Here is a 17,132-nt window from a genome sequence, read left to right as displayed (position 1 = left end):
CCTTTGACCTCTGAGGGAGAAGGTCCGTGACCTTTGACCTCCGAGGGCACAGCCAGCGTGATGTCATAGTGCTGTGTCTTTACGTGGCAGGTCGTCACAGTATGATGTCACTTCTAAATTGTATAAGGAAATGAGAGAAGACTGACAGCAGCTGATTTTTTTCAGGTTTAATATAAAAACATTTCAAAAACTGGGGACAGGTTTGATTTACGCACACACACACACACACACACTGCTTTGAGTTGATGTCAAACAGTCCAATGCTGAGGTCCAAGGTCAGTTCCCCCTGTTTACTTCTTCTTGCGCACCACGGTCCAGCCGTCGTCTTCTTCTTTCTGAGGGGGCGGAGCTTCTGTCCTGCTGACTGACGGGCCGGAAGACTCGCACTCCATCCCCTGAACAACCAATCACAGTTCAGTTTGACATGAACAGGATGTTGAATCTATACGATCTATTTAAATACACAAACATCACCTGTGTGTCGTCTTCATCACTGTCTTCATCAGACTGCGGGGGCGGAGCTGTGACCTTCGCCCTCTGACTCTTCTTCTGGGTTAGAGTATTGATGGTGTGTTGGAGCTGCTGCAGCGCCCCCTGCTGCCACTGACTGAACATCTGCTGCAGACTGAGGGTCACCTGCACAGGTACAGACAGGGTCACCATCTGACATCATCACGTCTGTACAAGTGCCTCGGTTCATTTTGAAAAAGTGTGTACCTCAGGTAAACTCCCGTCATCCACCACGGTGTCAAACTCCTGATCCATCAGCTGAGTGATGAAGTCCTCCACCTCACACTGCTGCAGGTCAGCTGAACACACACACACACACACACACACACACACACACACACACACACACACACACACACACACACACCCCAGATTCAAATTATTATTATAATCTCGTATTATCACACAGTGGACACTGAGGAAGGTTACCATGGTTACATACCGTTGTCATGGAAATACTGTTGTACCACGTCTACCATCCAATCAGCTTTCTGCTGCCCGTACACGCCTCCAAACCCGTTATCCACAGCGATCTGCACGCAACACAACGAAATCTGGTCTGTTTCCATGGCAACAGTAATCACAATGTTATTAACAGTTTAAAAACTTCATGTGAGCTCCCATCTCGACCTTCTTTGAATACGTCACCATGGTAACGGCTACTCTCTAGAGTGGATGCTCACGCAGGTCACCATGTGGTGGACACTGTAGCTTCAGTGTTTAGCCAGCTCTGCATGTGGTGGACACTGTAGCTTCAGTGTTTAGCCAGCTCTGCATGTGGCCACCACTGTAGCTTCAGTGTTTAGCCAGCTCTGCATGTGGTGGACACTGTAGCTTCAGTGTTTAGCCAGCTCTGCATGGGTCTGTAAAGCTTTCTGCGTTCTAACCTCTCTCCATGTTTCAAAAGCATCTCCAACATTGATCCTAGTTTGAGCAGCTTTTTGCTCGTGGAGCTTTTTAGAAACATGCTGAACATGTCAACAAGCCTGTTAGCTTTAGCCTGTTAGCATCGTCCCGTGTGCACAGCAGTGAGCTGCTCCGCGTGTTTTTCTTTCCCCGTCACGTTTCCCCCAGCTGTGCGTCAGGTGTGCGTCAGTTTTCAAGTTTACCTGGAGGACGGGCCAGCTGTGCAGAACCGCTCGGACTCCCTCCGAGAAAAGCTCACGTGAAGCTGTGGAGGTCGCCATGTTGGATCTGACAGACTGAAGCAGTCGAGTGAGGTAAGAGTTGATCGATCAGACAGAAGCAGCTGATCCTGATTAAAAGTATTACTTTAATCAAAACAAATCAAAAACGTTTGTTTAAAACTTTTGGTTCACTAATATTCTAACTTTATTTTGTATTGGGATTGTTTGCATTTAATTCATCACAATATTAACGTTTAAAGAATTATCAATTTATTTATAATTATTCCAATAATGAGTATGTCACATTAATCTTAAAATGGTGAAATAAATAGAGGAATATTTTCACATTTCAATACTCCAGCTTAATTTGATTACAATGTGTAATGTGTAACAGAATATTTTAATCTGTAGTATTCTTTTATTGTGGTAAATTTTAACGGTGATGTCTGGAGTCTCCAGCAGGGGGCAGCAGCTGATCTCAGATTTGACTTTAATAGTTTAATCGTGCTTTAATGGCCTTTAGCTGTGATTTAGAAGAGTCTGAATAAAAGTTATAGTTTGCTGTCGACAGTTACAGCTGAGTACTGAGAGCTGTTTTAATTGTAGAATTTGAGGTAAATGGCCAACAGGCTACCCCATTCACAGCCTGTACGTTCTCAGGTGCGCAAATCAAAAATCTGTGGCACACTGAGATTAATGTCTTTGGTTGAGAGTGAACAATGTGTTCCGCCTGTAGTCTCCTCTGGTTCTGTAGCAGTGTTTGGGTTATCTCTGTGTGTTACAGATTTTTGTATTATTTTTTGGAGTATTTTAAGTTTACTCAGGTGATAAAAAGCAAACAGAAAAAATAAATCTGAGCAAACAGAATTTAAATCTTCAGTTTATTGTTTTCTTCAATACCCTTAGAATAAAGTTTATTTCAGTAGACCTAAAAAAAATATGTTGCTTCTTATTGAATTTCTCTGCACTTCTTGATAACTGCAGGGGGTACAAACAAAAAAAACACCTAAACCATGAAGATGAAGAGCTGGGAACACGTCTGATTCTTACGTTGTTTTAAATCCACTCTGATCCTGTATCTGATCATGTCTATAAACCCCTCTATTTCAGCCCTGCTCAGAACAGGCTGTTTCTGTGTCTGTAGCTTTAAATATGTAAATGAGCTGTGTCTGACCACGCCCCCTCTCTGGAAGGGCTCGGGTGTACTCGCTGCTTTCTGGCTCCATGTTCTATTGATTACGGTGAGAAGGCAGACTCAGAGGGCAGAACAAACACCTAGCTGTGGGAGTGTCACCCACCTGGGGGAGGGGCTTCTGCCCTTTGTGATGTCATGAAGGGAACATCTCCAAACGGCCTGTTTGAGCAGGCAGAAGACGGAGAGGATGGACTTTTCTCATCATTTGAGGGGTTTGTAGATGGATTAGAGACACATGTTAGAGGAGCATGTGGATTTTGCATTATATGTGACATAGTATGAATTTATATCGAAGTTAACATGTTTGTATAACTATTGTGCCCACCTCTGTTTGTGTGTGTGTTAAATATTTGAAGTTGAAGTGAAACCAAAACTTTGTATTTGGTTCCTCCAGGATAAAGAGGATTTACTTTAATAATTTACAGCTGTCAGGTTAACAAAACACAGTTGAACCTCTTTCAGTCTTTCTTACTGGGGATGAGAAAATGTAAGTTTTTGTGTGTAAGGTTCTTTAAATACAATGGATCTGTTGTACTGGGAGGGTGGTTGTACTCTCCTGATAGCGGCAGCGGGTGTAAAGTAGAAAACCAAATGTGACCCACTTTTCCGGCTCTTCAGGGAAATGAACCATCGGCCCACCGCTGCCTTGCTCCTGAGCCGCTCACATGAACATAAATGTTTAACCATCATCTGAAACATTCAGCAGCTCAGCCTGAAATATCTTCACCATCATCTCGGTCCTCCTCATACACGTGTTAGCCCCACCCACCTACAATATGACCGACCATATAAGGACATAGACCACGCCCACTAGTCATATAATAACACCAGCTTCAGGCGTTATCGTCACACTGAAGGCAAATTAATTAACATCACGTTGTGTCTTCAAGTTTTTTTTACTCGTGGCCCCCAGGGCATGCTGGGAGTTGTAGTTTCTGCTGATGTGCCTGACTCAATACCAATCACATGGAAAACATTTTTTCATTAATACACATAAATATAAAATACTCTTTGCAATGCCAACATATAATTAGCAGAAAACAGAGTGTGATGTCATCAGTTCTGCAGGGAAATGGTCAGAAAAGTCAGAGGATCACTGAAGTCGACAATGAGGACAGAAGTTAATGCAATTTGTTTTCAAGTTGCAACAGGAAATTTAGGAATTAAAGAAAACTCCTGAACCGTATAAAAGACAGGGACAAAAAATGCTAATCTGTATTTGTTGATCATCTCAGGGAACATGTTCAAATCTGGAGCAACTTGCTGATCATGTCAGAGAACATGCTGATGATGTTGAGCATCTTTACAACACGTTGATCATCTATAACAATGTGTTGATCCTGTGGAGCAACCGGTCGGTCATGTACGGCAACTTGCTGATCATCTGGAGGGTTTTGATTGAGTCACATTTCATCACGATCCATCCTACAGAAAGATGGAGAAACATTACAAAACAACTAACTTTAAATACTGCAAATATTATAATAATACAAAGGTACTTGTTGTAATGCAGTTTATAGTTTGAGTACCTGAATACTTGGAGCTTTTACTGCGACCTGTCCGGTTCAATCTTTGTCTCTCCATTCTGTTTACCAGACATCTTGGCAGCCTGGACAACGGACTGCAACACAGCAACTGTCAGCATACACGACAACTTCCAGAACAACACAGCAACTTTCGTGCTACAGACCTTGAAGCTCTTCTTCCTCTTCTGGACGTTCTTCTCAGGGTGGAAGATGATGACGTAAACCTTCGGCATGTAGAGCATCCCGAGGGACACGAAGGCACTGAGCGACATGGAGACGGTCAGAGTGGCCGTCTGGATGAACATCTATGGTGAAAGAGAAAGAGGTACCTCTTGAAACTTGAACATCTTTAGTGTACCACTCAAACTTTCAGACTCCTGGCATAACCATTGACTAATACTCAAGGAATACAAGAACCCTTAAAAGTCCATAAGAACCAACTACAGGTCTGCAATCACCTCCTCTTGGACTATAAGAAGGGTTTAAAACCTCCAGAACATTCTTACATTTCTACTAAAACTCCTCAGTGATTACTAAACTTCCCCAAAGGTCAGTGAAATCCTCATAGAGGATGTCGAGCATCTTTTCAGAGCCGGACAGAGCTTCCAAAAGAACAATACAATCAGCTAAATTCCCCTTAAAGGACCTTGAAGCTTCACCCTCCCAAATGATGCAACAACATTCAACCTCCTCATGAACCACCTCCTTCATACCATGCCACAGAACTGACTCCATTCAGTACACACACAACATCTCAATGAGTGTAAGAACCATAAAGGGGCCAAAAAACCTTCAGTGGCAACCGCCTGCAAGAACAATATAGTCCTGAACTGCCAACAAGAACTCCCTACAGGACCCCCTCCCCCTTTAAACCACATAGACCCAGACCAGTAGAATCTCCCCAAAGATCACAAGAACCAACCAAATCCTAAAGGAATATGAAATACTCACAGCTTCTACAGTCTGTTTGTTGGGCTCTTTTTCTATCACCTCTGATGTTTGTGGGGCTTTTTTGGACAAAGTTGAGTTGTATAATGACATCCTGTGTTTGTCTGTAATCTGTTTAATCCAGCTGTTCCACTTTGGGTCTAATGCTGCTCAGATTTATTCCCCTGTTCCTGTCTGAACTCAGTCTGAACCACAAACACACATTTAGTCCTGATGAGGAGGGTAAATAGCCTGCCTGTCTACCTTCCAGTCTGCCTATTCACCTGGCCGTCTGCTTTCCAGTCTACCTGGTCACCTGTCCGTCTGCTTTCCAGTCTACCTGGTCACCTGTCCGTCTGCTTTCCAGTCTACCTGGTCACCTGTCCGTCTGCTTTCCAGTCTACCTGGTCACCTGGCCGTCTGCTTTCCAGTCTACCTGGTCACCTGGCCGTCTGCTTTCCAGTCTACCTGGTCACCTGTCCGTCTGCTTTCCAGTCTACCTGGTCACCTGTCCGTCTGCTTTCCAGTCTACCTGGTCACCTGTCCGTCTGCTTTCCAGTCTACCTGGTCACCTGGCCGTCTGCTTTCCAGTCTACCTGGTCACCTGGCCGTCTGCTTTCCAGTCTACCTGGTCACCTGTCCGTCTGCTCACCATTATTCACTTGTCAATCTGCTGCTCAGTCGGTATTGAGTCTTACCCATACTGTTTTATCAGTAGTCAGATTTGTACACCTGATTTCTGGTTTCTGTTGAAGTTAAATTATACAGATGTCTGGACTCAAGGTCTGGTTTTTAATGGGATCAACACAGATATGAAATTTAGGACACCAGAATTTAAATGGCCTCTCATGGTTTGGTGGATTATGGATTGATTGTACGTGGTTGAGTTGGTCTCAGTTGGGTTGATTATAGTTATAGGCTGTCTGTCGCTGGGTTGACCCTGGTTGGGTTGATTGTGTTTGGGTTGACCCAGGTTGGGTTGATTGTGTTTGGGTTGACCCAGGTTGGGTTGATTGTGTTTGGGTTGGACCTGGTTGGGTTGATTGTGTTTGGGTTGACCCAGGTTGGGTTGTGTGGGCTGACCCAGGTTGGGTTGATTGTGTTTGGGCTGACCCAGGATGGGTTGATTGTGTTTGGGCTGACCCAGGTTGGGTTGATTGTGTTTGGGTTGACCCAGGTTGGGTTGATTGTGTTTGGGTTGGACCTGGTTGGGTTGATTGTGTTTGGGTTGACCCAGGTTGGGTTGTGTGGGCTGACCCAGGTTGGGTTGATTGTGTTTGGGCTGACCCAGGATGGGTTGATTGTGTTTGGGCTGACCCAGGTTGGGTTGATTGTGTTTGGGTTGACCCAGGTTGGGTTGATTGTGTTAGGGCTGACCCAGGTTGGGTTGATTGTGTTAGGGCTGACCCAGGTTGGGTTGATTGTGTTTGGGTTGACCCAGGTTGGGTTGATTGTGTTTGGGTTGGACCTGGCTGGTTACTTCTTGGCTAGGTTGACACTGGTTGGGTTGTTCTCAGTTGGATTCACTGTTGTACGGTTGATCTTGGCTGGGTAAACCTTTGTTGGGTTGATCGTGGTTGCCTTAAACTAGTTTGGGTTGACTGTGTTTGGGTTGACCTTGGTTGGGTTGATTGTGTTTGGGTTGACCTTGGTTGGGTTGTTACCTTCTCGGTAGACTGGGCAGTGCCAAAGAAGATGGGCACGAAGGCGAGCCAGATGATGCAGGTGGTGTACATTGTAAAACCAATCGGTTTGGCTTCGTTGAACGTTTCTGGAACACCGCGACTCTTCACTGCATACACAGTACACGTTACCTAGCAACAAGAAGAATGAGGGTTACCTAGCAACCAGGACAGTAGAGCCTTCTACAGCTTTTCATACCTCTTAGAGATCAATATGACATCAGAGGGTTTGAAACCAATCAGAAACATAAAATCGGATCAGCTCATCAACAACAGATTAATCAGGCATCAATAATCTATCAACGAGTCACCATGAGCACGATGCTGTAGCTGAGGCAGCAGATGATCGACAGGTCTGACATGTCACACTTCAGGATGCCTCGGGCCAGGTCAGGGTTCGGGGGGCGGAGTTCCTCATAGTCGATGATGGTGTGTGGAGGCACAACAGCAAACCACACGAAGACACCCAGGACCTGAAACAGGAAGTACAACCTGAGTCATGTGACAGGATGCAGAACCAGGATGTGGGAAGACCTCTGAATTCTTACCTGGACGGAGCTGAGGATGAAGGTGATGATGAGCTGGGAGGTGGGGCTAATGAATTTGGGGGGAGTCACAGACCTCTTGCCCTGTTCAAAGATCCGGTAGATCCGGTTGGTTTTGGTCAACATTGCAGAGTACGTGATCGCCATTCCAAGGCCCAGAAGGAGGCGCCGGAACGCACACGCAAACACCCCTGGTTCAGCAATCATCAGGAAGGTGATCAGGTAGATCAGGAAGATACCTGAAGACAGAAAGTCAGGTTTGACATCCTAGCTGCTGAGGACATCACCACCATCATCAGGAAGTAACGTCTTTTAAAATAACCTTTTCACAATAAAACATGAACTACAACTCAAAAAAAAGTTTAGAAACAGGAAACGATTAAGAATAAAGGTCAAACGGCCGCCACCAATAATCAAGTGAGAACAAACCTGACATGCTCAGCGTTAGCACCCACCTGTCAGGAGCACGTAGCTGAGCTCCCTCCCCGACGCCCTGACGATGGGCGTGTCATTGAAGCGGATGAAGGTGATCACCACTGCACTGGTTGCTAGGATACCGAGCATGGCAAGAGAGGCTGGCACAAGGGCCCAGGGCGAGTTCCACTCCAGCTTGATGATTGGAGTCGGTCGACAGGTAGTTCTGTTGGGGGCGGGACGCATGTCTGACGGACAGGTCTCACAGTTAAACTCGTCCACCTGGTACTGGTACCCGTCACAGAGCTGCAGGCAGGTCAGAGGAGATCATGATGATGATGGTGATGAAGATCATGATGGTGATGGTGATGATGATGATGATGAAGATCATGATCATGATGATGATGGTGATGATGGTGATGGTGATGAAGATCATGATGATGATGGTGATGAAGATCATGATGATGATGATGATGGAGATGATGGTCTTACCTCACAGTGCCAGCAGCAGGGGACCCCCTTCACCATCTTCTTCCTCTCTCCTGGATTACAGGGAAAACTGCAAACTGACCCTGGAACAGATTTATCTCCTCCAGACCACTGCATCTCCTCCAGCTGACAGACAGGTCAGAGAGACAGACAGGTCAGAGAGACAGACAGGTCAGAGAGAGAGACAGGTCAGAGAGACAGACAGACAGGTCAGAGAGACAGACAGACAGACAGGTCAGAGAGACAGACAGGTCAGAGAGACAGACAGACAGGTCAGAGAGACAGACAGACAGACAGACAGACAGACAGACAGACAGGTCAGAGAGACAGACAGGTCAGAGAGACAGACAGACAGGTAAGAGAGACAGACAGACAGGTCAGAGAGACAGACAGGTCAGAGAGAGAGACAGACAGGTCAGAGAGACAGACAGGTCAGAGAGACAGACAGGTCAGAGAGACAGACAGACAGACAGACAGACAGACAGACAGACAGACAGACAGACAGACAGACAGACGGGTCAGAGAGACAGACAGACAGGTCAGAGAGACAGGCAGGTCAGAGAGACAGACAGACAGACAGACAGACAGACAGACAGACAGACAGACAGACAGACAGACAGGTCAGAGAGAGAGACAGACAGACAGACAGACAGACAGACAGACAGACAGACAGACAGACAGACAGACAGACAGGTCAGAGAGAGAGACAGACAGGTCAGAGAGACAGACAGACAGACAGACAGACAGACAGACAGACAGACAGACAGACAGACAGACAGACAGACAGACAGACAGACAGACAGACCGGTCAGAGAGACAGACAGGTCAGAGAGACAGACAGACAGACAGACAGACAGACAGACAGACAGACAGACAGACCGGTCAGAGAGACAGACAGGTCAGAGAGACAGACAGACAGGTCAGAGAGAGAGACAGACAGGTCAGAGAGAGAGACAGGTCAGAGAGACAGACAGACAGACAGACAGACAGGTCAGAGAGACAGACAGACAGACAGACAGACAGACAGACAGGTCAGAGAGACAGACAGACAGACAAAATGGTAAAAACCCGTCTCTCCCTCTTACATTGAGTCTCAGGTTATTGGACCATTGGCCGATCACGTGATATCCAGGATGACTGTGATTGGTCAGTTGAAACTGAAAGATGTCGTAACGACCCGGAGCGTCTCCGTTCTCATTAAACAGAACCGTCGTACCCGCACTTCCTGTTAAGGGCGACAGACAGACAGACAGACAGACAGACAGACAGAGAGACAGACAGACAGACAGACAGAGAGACAGGTTAAATACAGAGAGACAGACAGGTAATACACAGAGTGGTTGCGTTTTCTTCTTCATCCTGCTGATCTTCCCGATCCCCAGCTGCTGCTTCAATAATTAACACACACACACACACACACACACACACACACACACACACACACACACACACACACTGAAAACACGTAAAGTGTTTTAACGGACTTTCTGCGTGTCTGAATACAGAAAAAAAAAATGCTCTCCAGAGTTAGAACTACAAACGCCAGAACCAGAACTACAAACACAGACAGTCAGTCAGACAGGTTGTCAGACAGACGGAGCTGTTTGAGTTTAAATCCTCTCTCTCTTCCAGCTCCAGCTTCTCGGCTTTATTAAATATAAATGTGAGTTAACAGGAAGAAGAAGAAGCTTCTGTTCAGCTGCTCTGGAAATCTCTTTGAAGACTCTGAACAGGTCCTGCTCACATCAGCGCCGGGTTCTTTGAAACGCATTATCTATAAAATGATTTTGGGCGTGCATTCACTGAAACATTCCTACAAGATAGGAAACAATCCGTGCATTTCAAATTAAGAGCGTGATAACCATTTCCTCATGCGTTAGAAAAGCCTCTCCTCATGAATGATTCAGATCTGCAGACACGCAGACAGCACGGGACAGAACCACAGGTTCTGGGAGCTTCACACTGAATTAAAGTTAGCTGTTAACATTTATGGATATATTCTCTACTGTTTAGCCCGTATTAATATCTGCAGACTTCACACAGCACCGTACCCGTCCAACAGAACAACCACAGAACGGATCAGACACAGAACACCAATCAGAAGTTTAAAGCCTTTTATTCAGGGCGAGCTGAGATCAGGCTCCTCCCACAGCGAGCACCTCTGTGCCCTGTCCTGAGGGACGTGGTGTGAGGGAGATGTTTAGTGGACGTGTGCTGTCCTGTTCTATTCAGATTGCAGTGCATGTAAAGGCCCGGTTGTTGAGTTCTGTTGGGTTTGGGGGATGACCGATGATCTGATTTAGCAGCAGGAGAAGATTTCAGCCTGCAGTCGGCGGTCAGTCCTGGTCAGACTCTAAACAAGACTAACATCCAAACCAGCCTGTTTAAAGGGAGACTTGATGGTCTGTGATGTGTGTGAGGAAGGAAAAGATCTCAGCTGCACAGACTCTGGTTCTGTTCAGTCTCTGCAGAACCAGAAGAAAACCAGATCAAACTGTGAGCTCTCCACGTGCTCGTTATTCAGAGTGACCTTGAGATAACTAACCGTTGAAGTTGACCGCTCGGATGTACTCGAGCAGCAGCCGGCCCTCCACAGGGTCCATGTTGCCGCAGACTCCGGAGCTGCCGGGACACAGATCCTGCTGCATGCTGTGCAGAGCGTTCGCCACCGCGTACACCGCGTCGATCACGAACTGAACCTTCCCCTCCTGCTCGTACGCCGAGTCCCGACCGATCTTCTCCTGACCTTCAAAAAGACACGCCAGGTCACATGACGCACCAGGACACAGGAGACGGTTGACTGCTGATGGGGGGGGGGGGGAGCTTACCTGTACATTTCTTCTTGTCAGGGTCCAGTTTGATCCCGGGCCGGGTCAGTTTGCACCTGAAGTCGTCCTCCCAGAACTCGTTGAACCAAATGTTCCTCCGATTGTTCTCCAGAGAGCGAGTCAGGAAGTACTGATCAAAACCTGGACACACACAAACATGTAAACACACACGCATGAACAGACACACTGTGGGAGTGTGTGCAGGCTTACCGTCTATCGACGCCCGTTTTGGCAGGATGGTTACGGCGCCCTCTGCAACGTCTTCAAGCTCTGTGATTGGTGAACTCTTCGCCCCCCAGCTGTCTGATCCCACAAACAGGAACTGACCCGTCAGGTTGGCCCGTTTCGCTGCCTCGAGGACACGCCTACCAGGACGAGAGGGTGAAACCCTGAAGAGGACGGACTGTGACGATGACGTGTCGGCGGAATCAGTTTGTTCTTACTTGATGTCGTCCTCGTTGGCGAAGATGATCACTCCTCGGGCGTTGCTCGTCTCCATCAGACGATTCACAATTTTATCAAACTCACCGGCTGTCGGCTCACGAGGAATCTTCACCGACTGAGCGATACAAACACCACCTGAGACAGACAGGTGGGAGAGAGGTCAGAGGTCAGAGGTCAGAGATAGACACCTTACCTGTGAGATAGTCAGGTCAGAGAGACACAGGTGACGGACAGGTGAGTCTGGTTCTGTTCAAGGTTTCTACCTGTTCTCCAGTGGTTCTGGTTCTGTTCAAGGTTTCTACCTGTTCTGCAGTGAGTCTGGTTCTGTTCAAGGTTTCTACCTGTTCTCCAGTGTCTCTGGTTCTATTCGAGGTTCTACCTGTTCTCCAATGAGTCTGGTTCTGTTCAAGGTTTCTACCTGTTCTGCAGTGGGTCTGGTTCTGTTCAAGGTTTCTACCTGTTCTGCAGTGGGTCTGGTTCTGTTTAAGGTTTCTACCTGTTCTCCAGTGTCTCTGGTTCTATTCGAGGTTTATACCTGTTCTGCAGTGAGTCTGGTTCTGTTTCAGGTTTTCAGCCTGTTCTCCAGTGGGTCTGGTTCTGTTTGGGGTTTTACCTGTTCTTCAGTGGGTCTGGTTCTGTTCGAGGTTTCTACCTGTTCTCCAGTGGGTCTGGTTCTATTCGAGGTTTTACCTGTTCTGCAGTGAGTCTGGTTCTGTTACAGGTTTCTACCTGTTCTCCAGTGAGTCTGGTTCTGTTCGAGGTTTCTACCTGTTCTCCAGTGAGTCTGGTTCTGTTCGAGGTTTCTACCTGTTCTCCAGTGGGTCTGGTTCTGTTCAAGGTTTCTACCTGTTCTCCAGTGGGTCTGGTTCTGTTCGAGGTTTCTACCTGTTCTCCAGTGATTCTGGTTCTGTTCGAGGTTTCTACCTGTTCTCCAGTGGGTCTGGTTCTGTTCAAGGTTTCTACCTGTTCTGCAGTGAGTCTGGTTCTGTTTCAGGTTTTCGGCCTGTTCTCCAGTGGGTCTGGTTCTGTTTGAGGTTTCTACCTGTTCTCCAGTGGGTCTGGTTCTGTTCGAGGTTTCTACCTGTTCTGCAGTGAGTCTGGTTCTGTTTCAGGTTTTCGGCCTGTTCTCCAGTGGGTCTGGTTCTGTTAGAGGTTTCTACCTGTTCTGCAGTGGGTCTGGTTCTGTTTAAGGTTTCTACCTGTTCTGCAGTGAGTCTGGTTCTGTTCGAGGTTTCTACCTGTTCTGCAGTGAGTCTGGTTCTGTTCGAGGTTTCTACCTGTTCTCCAGTGAGTCTGGTTCTGTTCAAGGTTTCTACCTGTTCTGCAGTGGGTCTGGTTCTGTTCAAGGTTTCTACCTGTTCTGCAGTGGGTCTGGTTCTGTTTAAGGTTTCTACCTGTTCTGCAGTGAGTCTGGTTCTGTTCGAGGTTTCTACCTGTTCTCCAGTAGGTCTGGTTCTGTTAAAGGTTTCTACCTGTTCTCCAGTGGGTCTGGTTCTGTTCGAGGTTTCTACCTGTTCTCCAGTGGGTCTGGTTCTGTTTGTATATTATAAACGTACCGGCCTCTCGTGAGATCTGCATGAAGGCTTCGACTCCGCTCTCTCCGTAGCTTCCCTCAGACGCCAGCGTGGACACGTAGTTCCAGCCCAGCGCCTTCACGATGTCGAGCATGGTCTGAGCCTGGTACGAGTCCGGAGGAACCACCCGTGAGAAGAAGTCGTACCGATTGTTATCACTGAGCTCCGGAGCCGTGGAGGCGTAGCTCACCTGAGGGATCTGAAACCAATTCATAACCAATGAAGAACAATGATCACACTGTCCTCGCTCGGTGATCAGCGATAGATACACACGAGTTATTGATCAGTGATCAGACTGCTGTTCAACAGAATACCTGTCCTTCAGTCAGGGCTCAGGGTCAAATTAAAAACACGCACATACTGGTAACACTGGAAACACACACACACACACACACACACACACACTGGATTAGTGCTGTGTAACAGCCGATGCTAAATGTGTGTCAAAGCTTCAATAACAATCACATTAACACAAAACAAAGTGTGTGTGTGTGTGTGTGTGTGTGTGTGTGTGTGTGTGCAGATTAATGAAGGACTCTACATTAAAAAGCTAAAGCAGGCCTCCATCATCACCATCATCATCAACATCTTCATGCTTCAGTGGAGCGAACGGAACTGTCTGTGTTCTTTGGGGATCCACAGTCAGAAGAACCATGACATCACAACCGTCTCACGCTGTGATTGGCCAGGACGAGATGAGGAAGTAGGCAGAGACAAAATCTACAACATTGAATCATGTTGTTTCAAAACCTTGAAACTAAAAACAAATAATACATCCAACCAGATCGTTCCTACAAACTGGATTCATGAGGTTTAAACTAACGAAATAATCTTCTTCAAAACTCAGCAGATAAAGAGAAACAAACCAGCAACCAGCAACAAACAACCAGCAAGTAACCAGCAACACCCAGCAACCAGCAAAAACCAACCAGCCAATAAGGTCCAACCAGCAACACCCAGCAACCAACCATCCACCATCCAACCAACAGCTAACCATAAACCAACCAGCAACTCACCAGGTTCACCATGCAACCAAACCAGCAACTCACCATGGTCACCATACAACCAAACCAGCAACTCACCATGGTCACCATGCAACCAAACCAGCAACTCACCAGGTTCACCATGCAACCAAACCAGCAACGCACCAGGTTCACCATGCAACCAAACCAGCAACTCACCAGGTTCACCATGCAACCAAACCAGCAACTCACCAGGTTCACCATGCAACCAAACCAGCAACTCACCATGGTCACCATGCAACCAAACCTGCAACTCACCAGGTTCACCATGCAACCAAACCAGCAACTCACCATGGTCACCATGCAACCAAACCAGCAACTCACCAGGTTCACCATGCAACCAAACCAGCAACTCACCATGGTCACCATGCAACCAAACCAGCAACTCACCAGGTTCACCATGCAACCAAACCAGCAACTCACCATGGTCACCATGCAACCAAACCAGCAACTCACCAGGTTCACCATGCAACCAAACCAGCAACTCACCAGGTTCACCATGCAACCAAACCAGCAACTCACCAGGTTCACCATGCAACCAAACCAGCAACTCACCAGGTTCACCATGCAACCAAACCAGCAACTCACCAGGTTCACCATGCAACCAAACCAGCAACTCACCAGGTTCACCATGCAACCAAACCAGGAAACAACCAACCATCAGCTCAAAGCAAAGATGTCACCTGTCTGTAGCCTTTAAGTTGCCTGCACATCACCTCTATCTGTGTCACCTGTAATGAAGCTGTATATTTATTGCATGTTGCCTGTTTGTCACCTGTATAACCTTCATGTTGTTGTTGTTGTTGTTGTTGTTGTTGTTGTTGTTGTTGTTGTTGTTGTTGTTTCCGGTATGTTCCACACGTATGTCAGAGTTGCCTTTAAGCCATCTCTCTCTCACCTGTATGTTACCTGAGTGTTTCTTACCTCGAACAGTCTCAGGATGTTGGCCACCATGATGGACACGGAGCTGGCCGACGCTCCGATCACGCCCACCACCCTTTCTGGTTTACGGATGAGGGGCGGTTCTCCGTTGGAGCAGCGTATGTCGGATGTGTCTTTCTGGATCAGCGCCTGGACAAAGGTGAGCGACTGCTCCAGGGCGTAGGTGTCTCTGGAGCAGGTGTCCAGGATTCGGGCCCCCAGCGTGATGTTCGGCAGCAGCTCTGTGTCACTGTTGATCTGGTCCAAAGCGTACAACATGGCCTCCATGCGGTGGATCCCCTTCTCCTTCTTCAGCTCGCCACACGGCAGACCGTGAGGGCCACGGGCATGTATAGGGAACAGCCCCCCCAGAGTGATGTCACCAGGTATCTTGATGGAGTGTGGGTGGAAGTGCTGGTGGGAGGCGCTCACCTGAACTACCTGTAAGCTCATCCAGATCCAGAGAGAAAGGAGGTGGCGGAGCCAGCGTGAAGACTGGCTGGAGCGCCGTCCAATCCGGAATAAGACAGGCTGAAGATGGTGCACGAAGAGGGAGGAGGAGGGGGCGGGCCCTGATGATGTCATAATGACGTCGTCTTTAGGGGAGAGTTTTCATCCTGCTGTGGAAACCTGAGGAGAGATCAGTCAGTCAGCTGTTTCTCTGTCCCTCAGCCCCCCTCTGACCTGGCTGCTGTGTTGGTTGGATCTCGAAAGGGTTTAAATCAGGGGGGTCCAAAGTGAGGCCCGGGGGCCATTTGTGGCCCTTGAGTGGATTTTTTGAGGCCCTTGACTTCAAATCAAAGAATCAGAAGGTTTTGGCCCCAGGCCTCATCAGATGGCATGTTTCGTTCTTTTTGTCTTTTTCATGTTAGCGAGGGAGACCTATAAAAGCCTGACTATTCTTTACAAAAAATGAGAACACAACAGTTTCCCACTGCAATTAGTTTTTGTGTATTTACATTATTTTTTTGAAGAAGTCAAAATACAAAAAGTTCCTTCCAATATTTACAAAAAAAAAAAAAAAAAAACCCAACCTGTGGCCCGTGAGCGATTCTAACGCGACAATTTTGGCCCGCAAGAAAAATGTTTGGACACCACTGATTTAAATGATCACAACGAACGACGAACGGCACAAGTGTCACCATGCTGGTATCAAACACACAGCAGCTTCCCAACAGCACGAGAAGCTTCTTTACAACAACAAATCTACCAGACACAAATGTCTTTACTTTTTGTCCGCCTATGATACAAACCTTAAATATTGATTACAAACTGATCAATAAACTATCATAGTATTAAATAACGTTGATTATTAATGAGTCACGTGCACATCATTCTGTACGTCAAGCAAAATAAAATATAAAAATGTTTTAAATATGTTAAAGTCAAAAGGAGGATTTTAATCAATGAAGTACTGATCATCTTTATAATTCACCAATCTGGCACTAAGCCATAAAACACTTAACCATATGAAACATATTTAAAACACTGATTATTAAAGTGTGTTTTAATCGATGTTTGATTGATTGCAAGAAGATTTAAAGATATCTGAACACTGTCGAAACATTTAACCCAATCAGCATCTTTTACAGCGACACACTATTATTTATTATTAGATCATTATATCATTAATATGGTCGCTGCTTTATTCAAAACTGATCACTGCAGTCCAACTCACCGGAGCCGAATCTCGGTCCTGATCACGCTCTGAACCCGGTCCTGATCCCGGTTCTGACCCTTTTAACTGTTCCAACGAGTCCGTCAGATCTGAAACTCCGGTTCACGTCCTGCTGCTCCAATCAGCGAGGACCAAAGACCCCTCTGTCTCCCTCTCTCCCTCTCTCCCTCTCTCTCTCACTCCATCTCCCGCTCTCCCTCTCTCCCTCTCTCTCTCTGTCTAATTAAAACATGAACGTGCGTGTGTGTGC

At 46.9% G+C, this 17,132-nt stretch overlaps 2 protein-coding genes across 2 annotated transcripts; both read right to left on the bottom strand.

The window, feature by feature from the left end:
* Window positions 1-155: 155 nt before the first annotated feature.
* On the bottom strand, window positions 156-1,775 carry tsr2 (TSR2 ribosome maturation factor). Its single transcript, XM_079358653.1, has 5 exons — window positions 1,620-1,775; window positions 953-1,043; window positions 718-809; window positions 475-636; window positions 156-395 (listed from the first exon to the last, which is right to left on the bottom strand). Exons 1-5 carry the CDS (start codon window positions 1,695-1,697, stop codon window positions 291-293), a joined length of 528 nt encoding a protein of 175 aa, XP_079214779.1. The 5' UTR covers window positions 1,698-1,775; the 3' UTR covers window positions 156-290.
* Window positions 1,776-3,311: 1,536 nt separating this feature from the next.
* On the bottom strand, window positions 3,312-17,005 carry LOC306833395 (metabotropic glutamate receptor 6-like). Its single transcript, XM_079358637.1, has 15 exons — window positions 16,883-17,005; window positions 15,208-15,834; window positions 13,244-13,460; window positions 11,687-11,822; window positions 11,454-11,608; window positions 11,244-11,384; window positions 10,961-11,161; window positions 9,501-9,640; window positions 8,419-8,541; window positions 7,968-8,232; window positions 7,516-7,751; window positions 7,279-7,440; window positions 6,950-7,099; window positions 4,362-4,663; window positions 3,312-4,257 (listed from the first exon to the last, which is right to left on the bottom strand). Exons 2-14 carry the CDS (start codon window positions 15,787-15,789, stop codon window positions 4,379-4,381), a joined length of 2,793 nt encoding a protein of 930 aa, XP_079214763.1. The 5' UTR covers window positions 15,790-15,834; window positions 16,883-17,005; the 3' UTR covers window positions 3,312-4,257; window positions 4,362-4,378.
* Window positions 17,006-17,132: the final 127 nt, after the last annotated feature.

The sequence above is a fragment of the Symphodus melops genome, assembly GCF_947650265.1.
Source record: "Symphodus melops genome assembly, chromosome: 13".
Lineage (NCBI taxonomy): Eukaryota > Metazoa > Chordata > Actinopteri > Labriformes > Labridae > Symphodus > Symphodus melops.
This window is presented reverse-complemented; position numbering and strand designations above follow the sequence as displayed.

Coding starts and splice junctions, on each gene's coding strand:
- tsr2 (XM_079358653.1), bottom strand. CDS start 1,697: ATGGCGACCTCCACAGCTTCACGTGAGCTTTTCTCGGAGGGAGTCCGA. Junction 1,044..1,619: donor ACAGCTGGCCCGTCCTCCAG/GTAAACTTGAAA, acceptor TGTTGCGTGCAG/ATCGCTGTGGATAACGGGTT. Junction 810..952: donor ACAGTATTTCCATGACAACG/GTATGTAACCAT, acceptor GTGTGTGTTCAG/CTGACCTGCAGCAGTGTGAG.
- LOC306833395 (XM_079358637.1), bottom strand. CDS start 15,789: ATGACATCATCAGGGCCCGCCCCCTCCTCCTCCCTCTTCGTGCACCAT. Junction 9,641..10,960: donor CCGAGCGGTCAACTTCAACG/GTTAGTTATCTC, acceptor CGCCCTTAACAG/GAAGTGCGGGTACGACGGTT. Junction 7,441..7,515: donor TCATCCTCAGCTCCGTCCAG/GTAAGAATTCAG, acceptor TTCCTGTTTCAG/GTCCTGGGTGTCTTCGTGTG.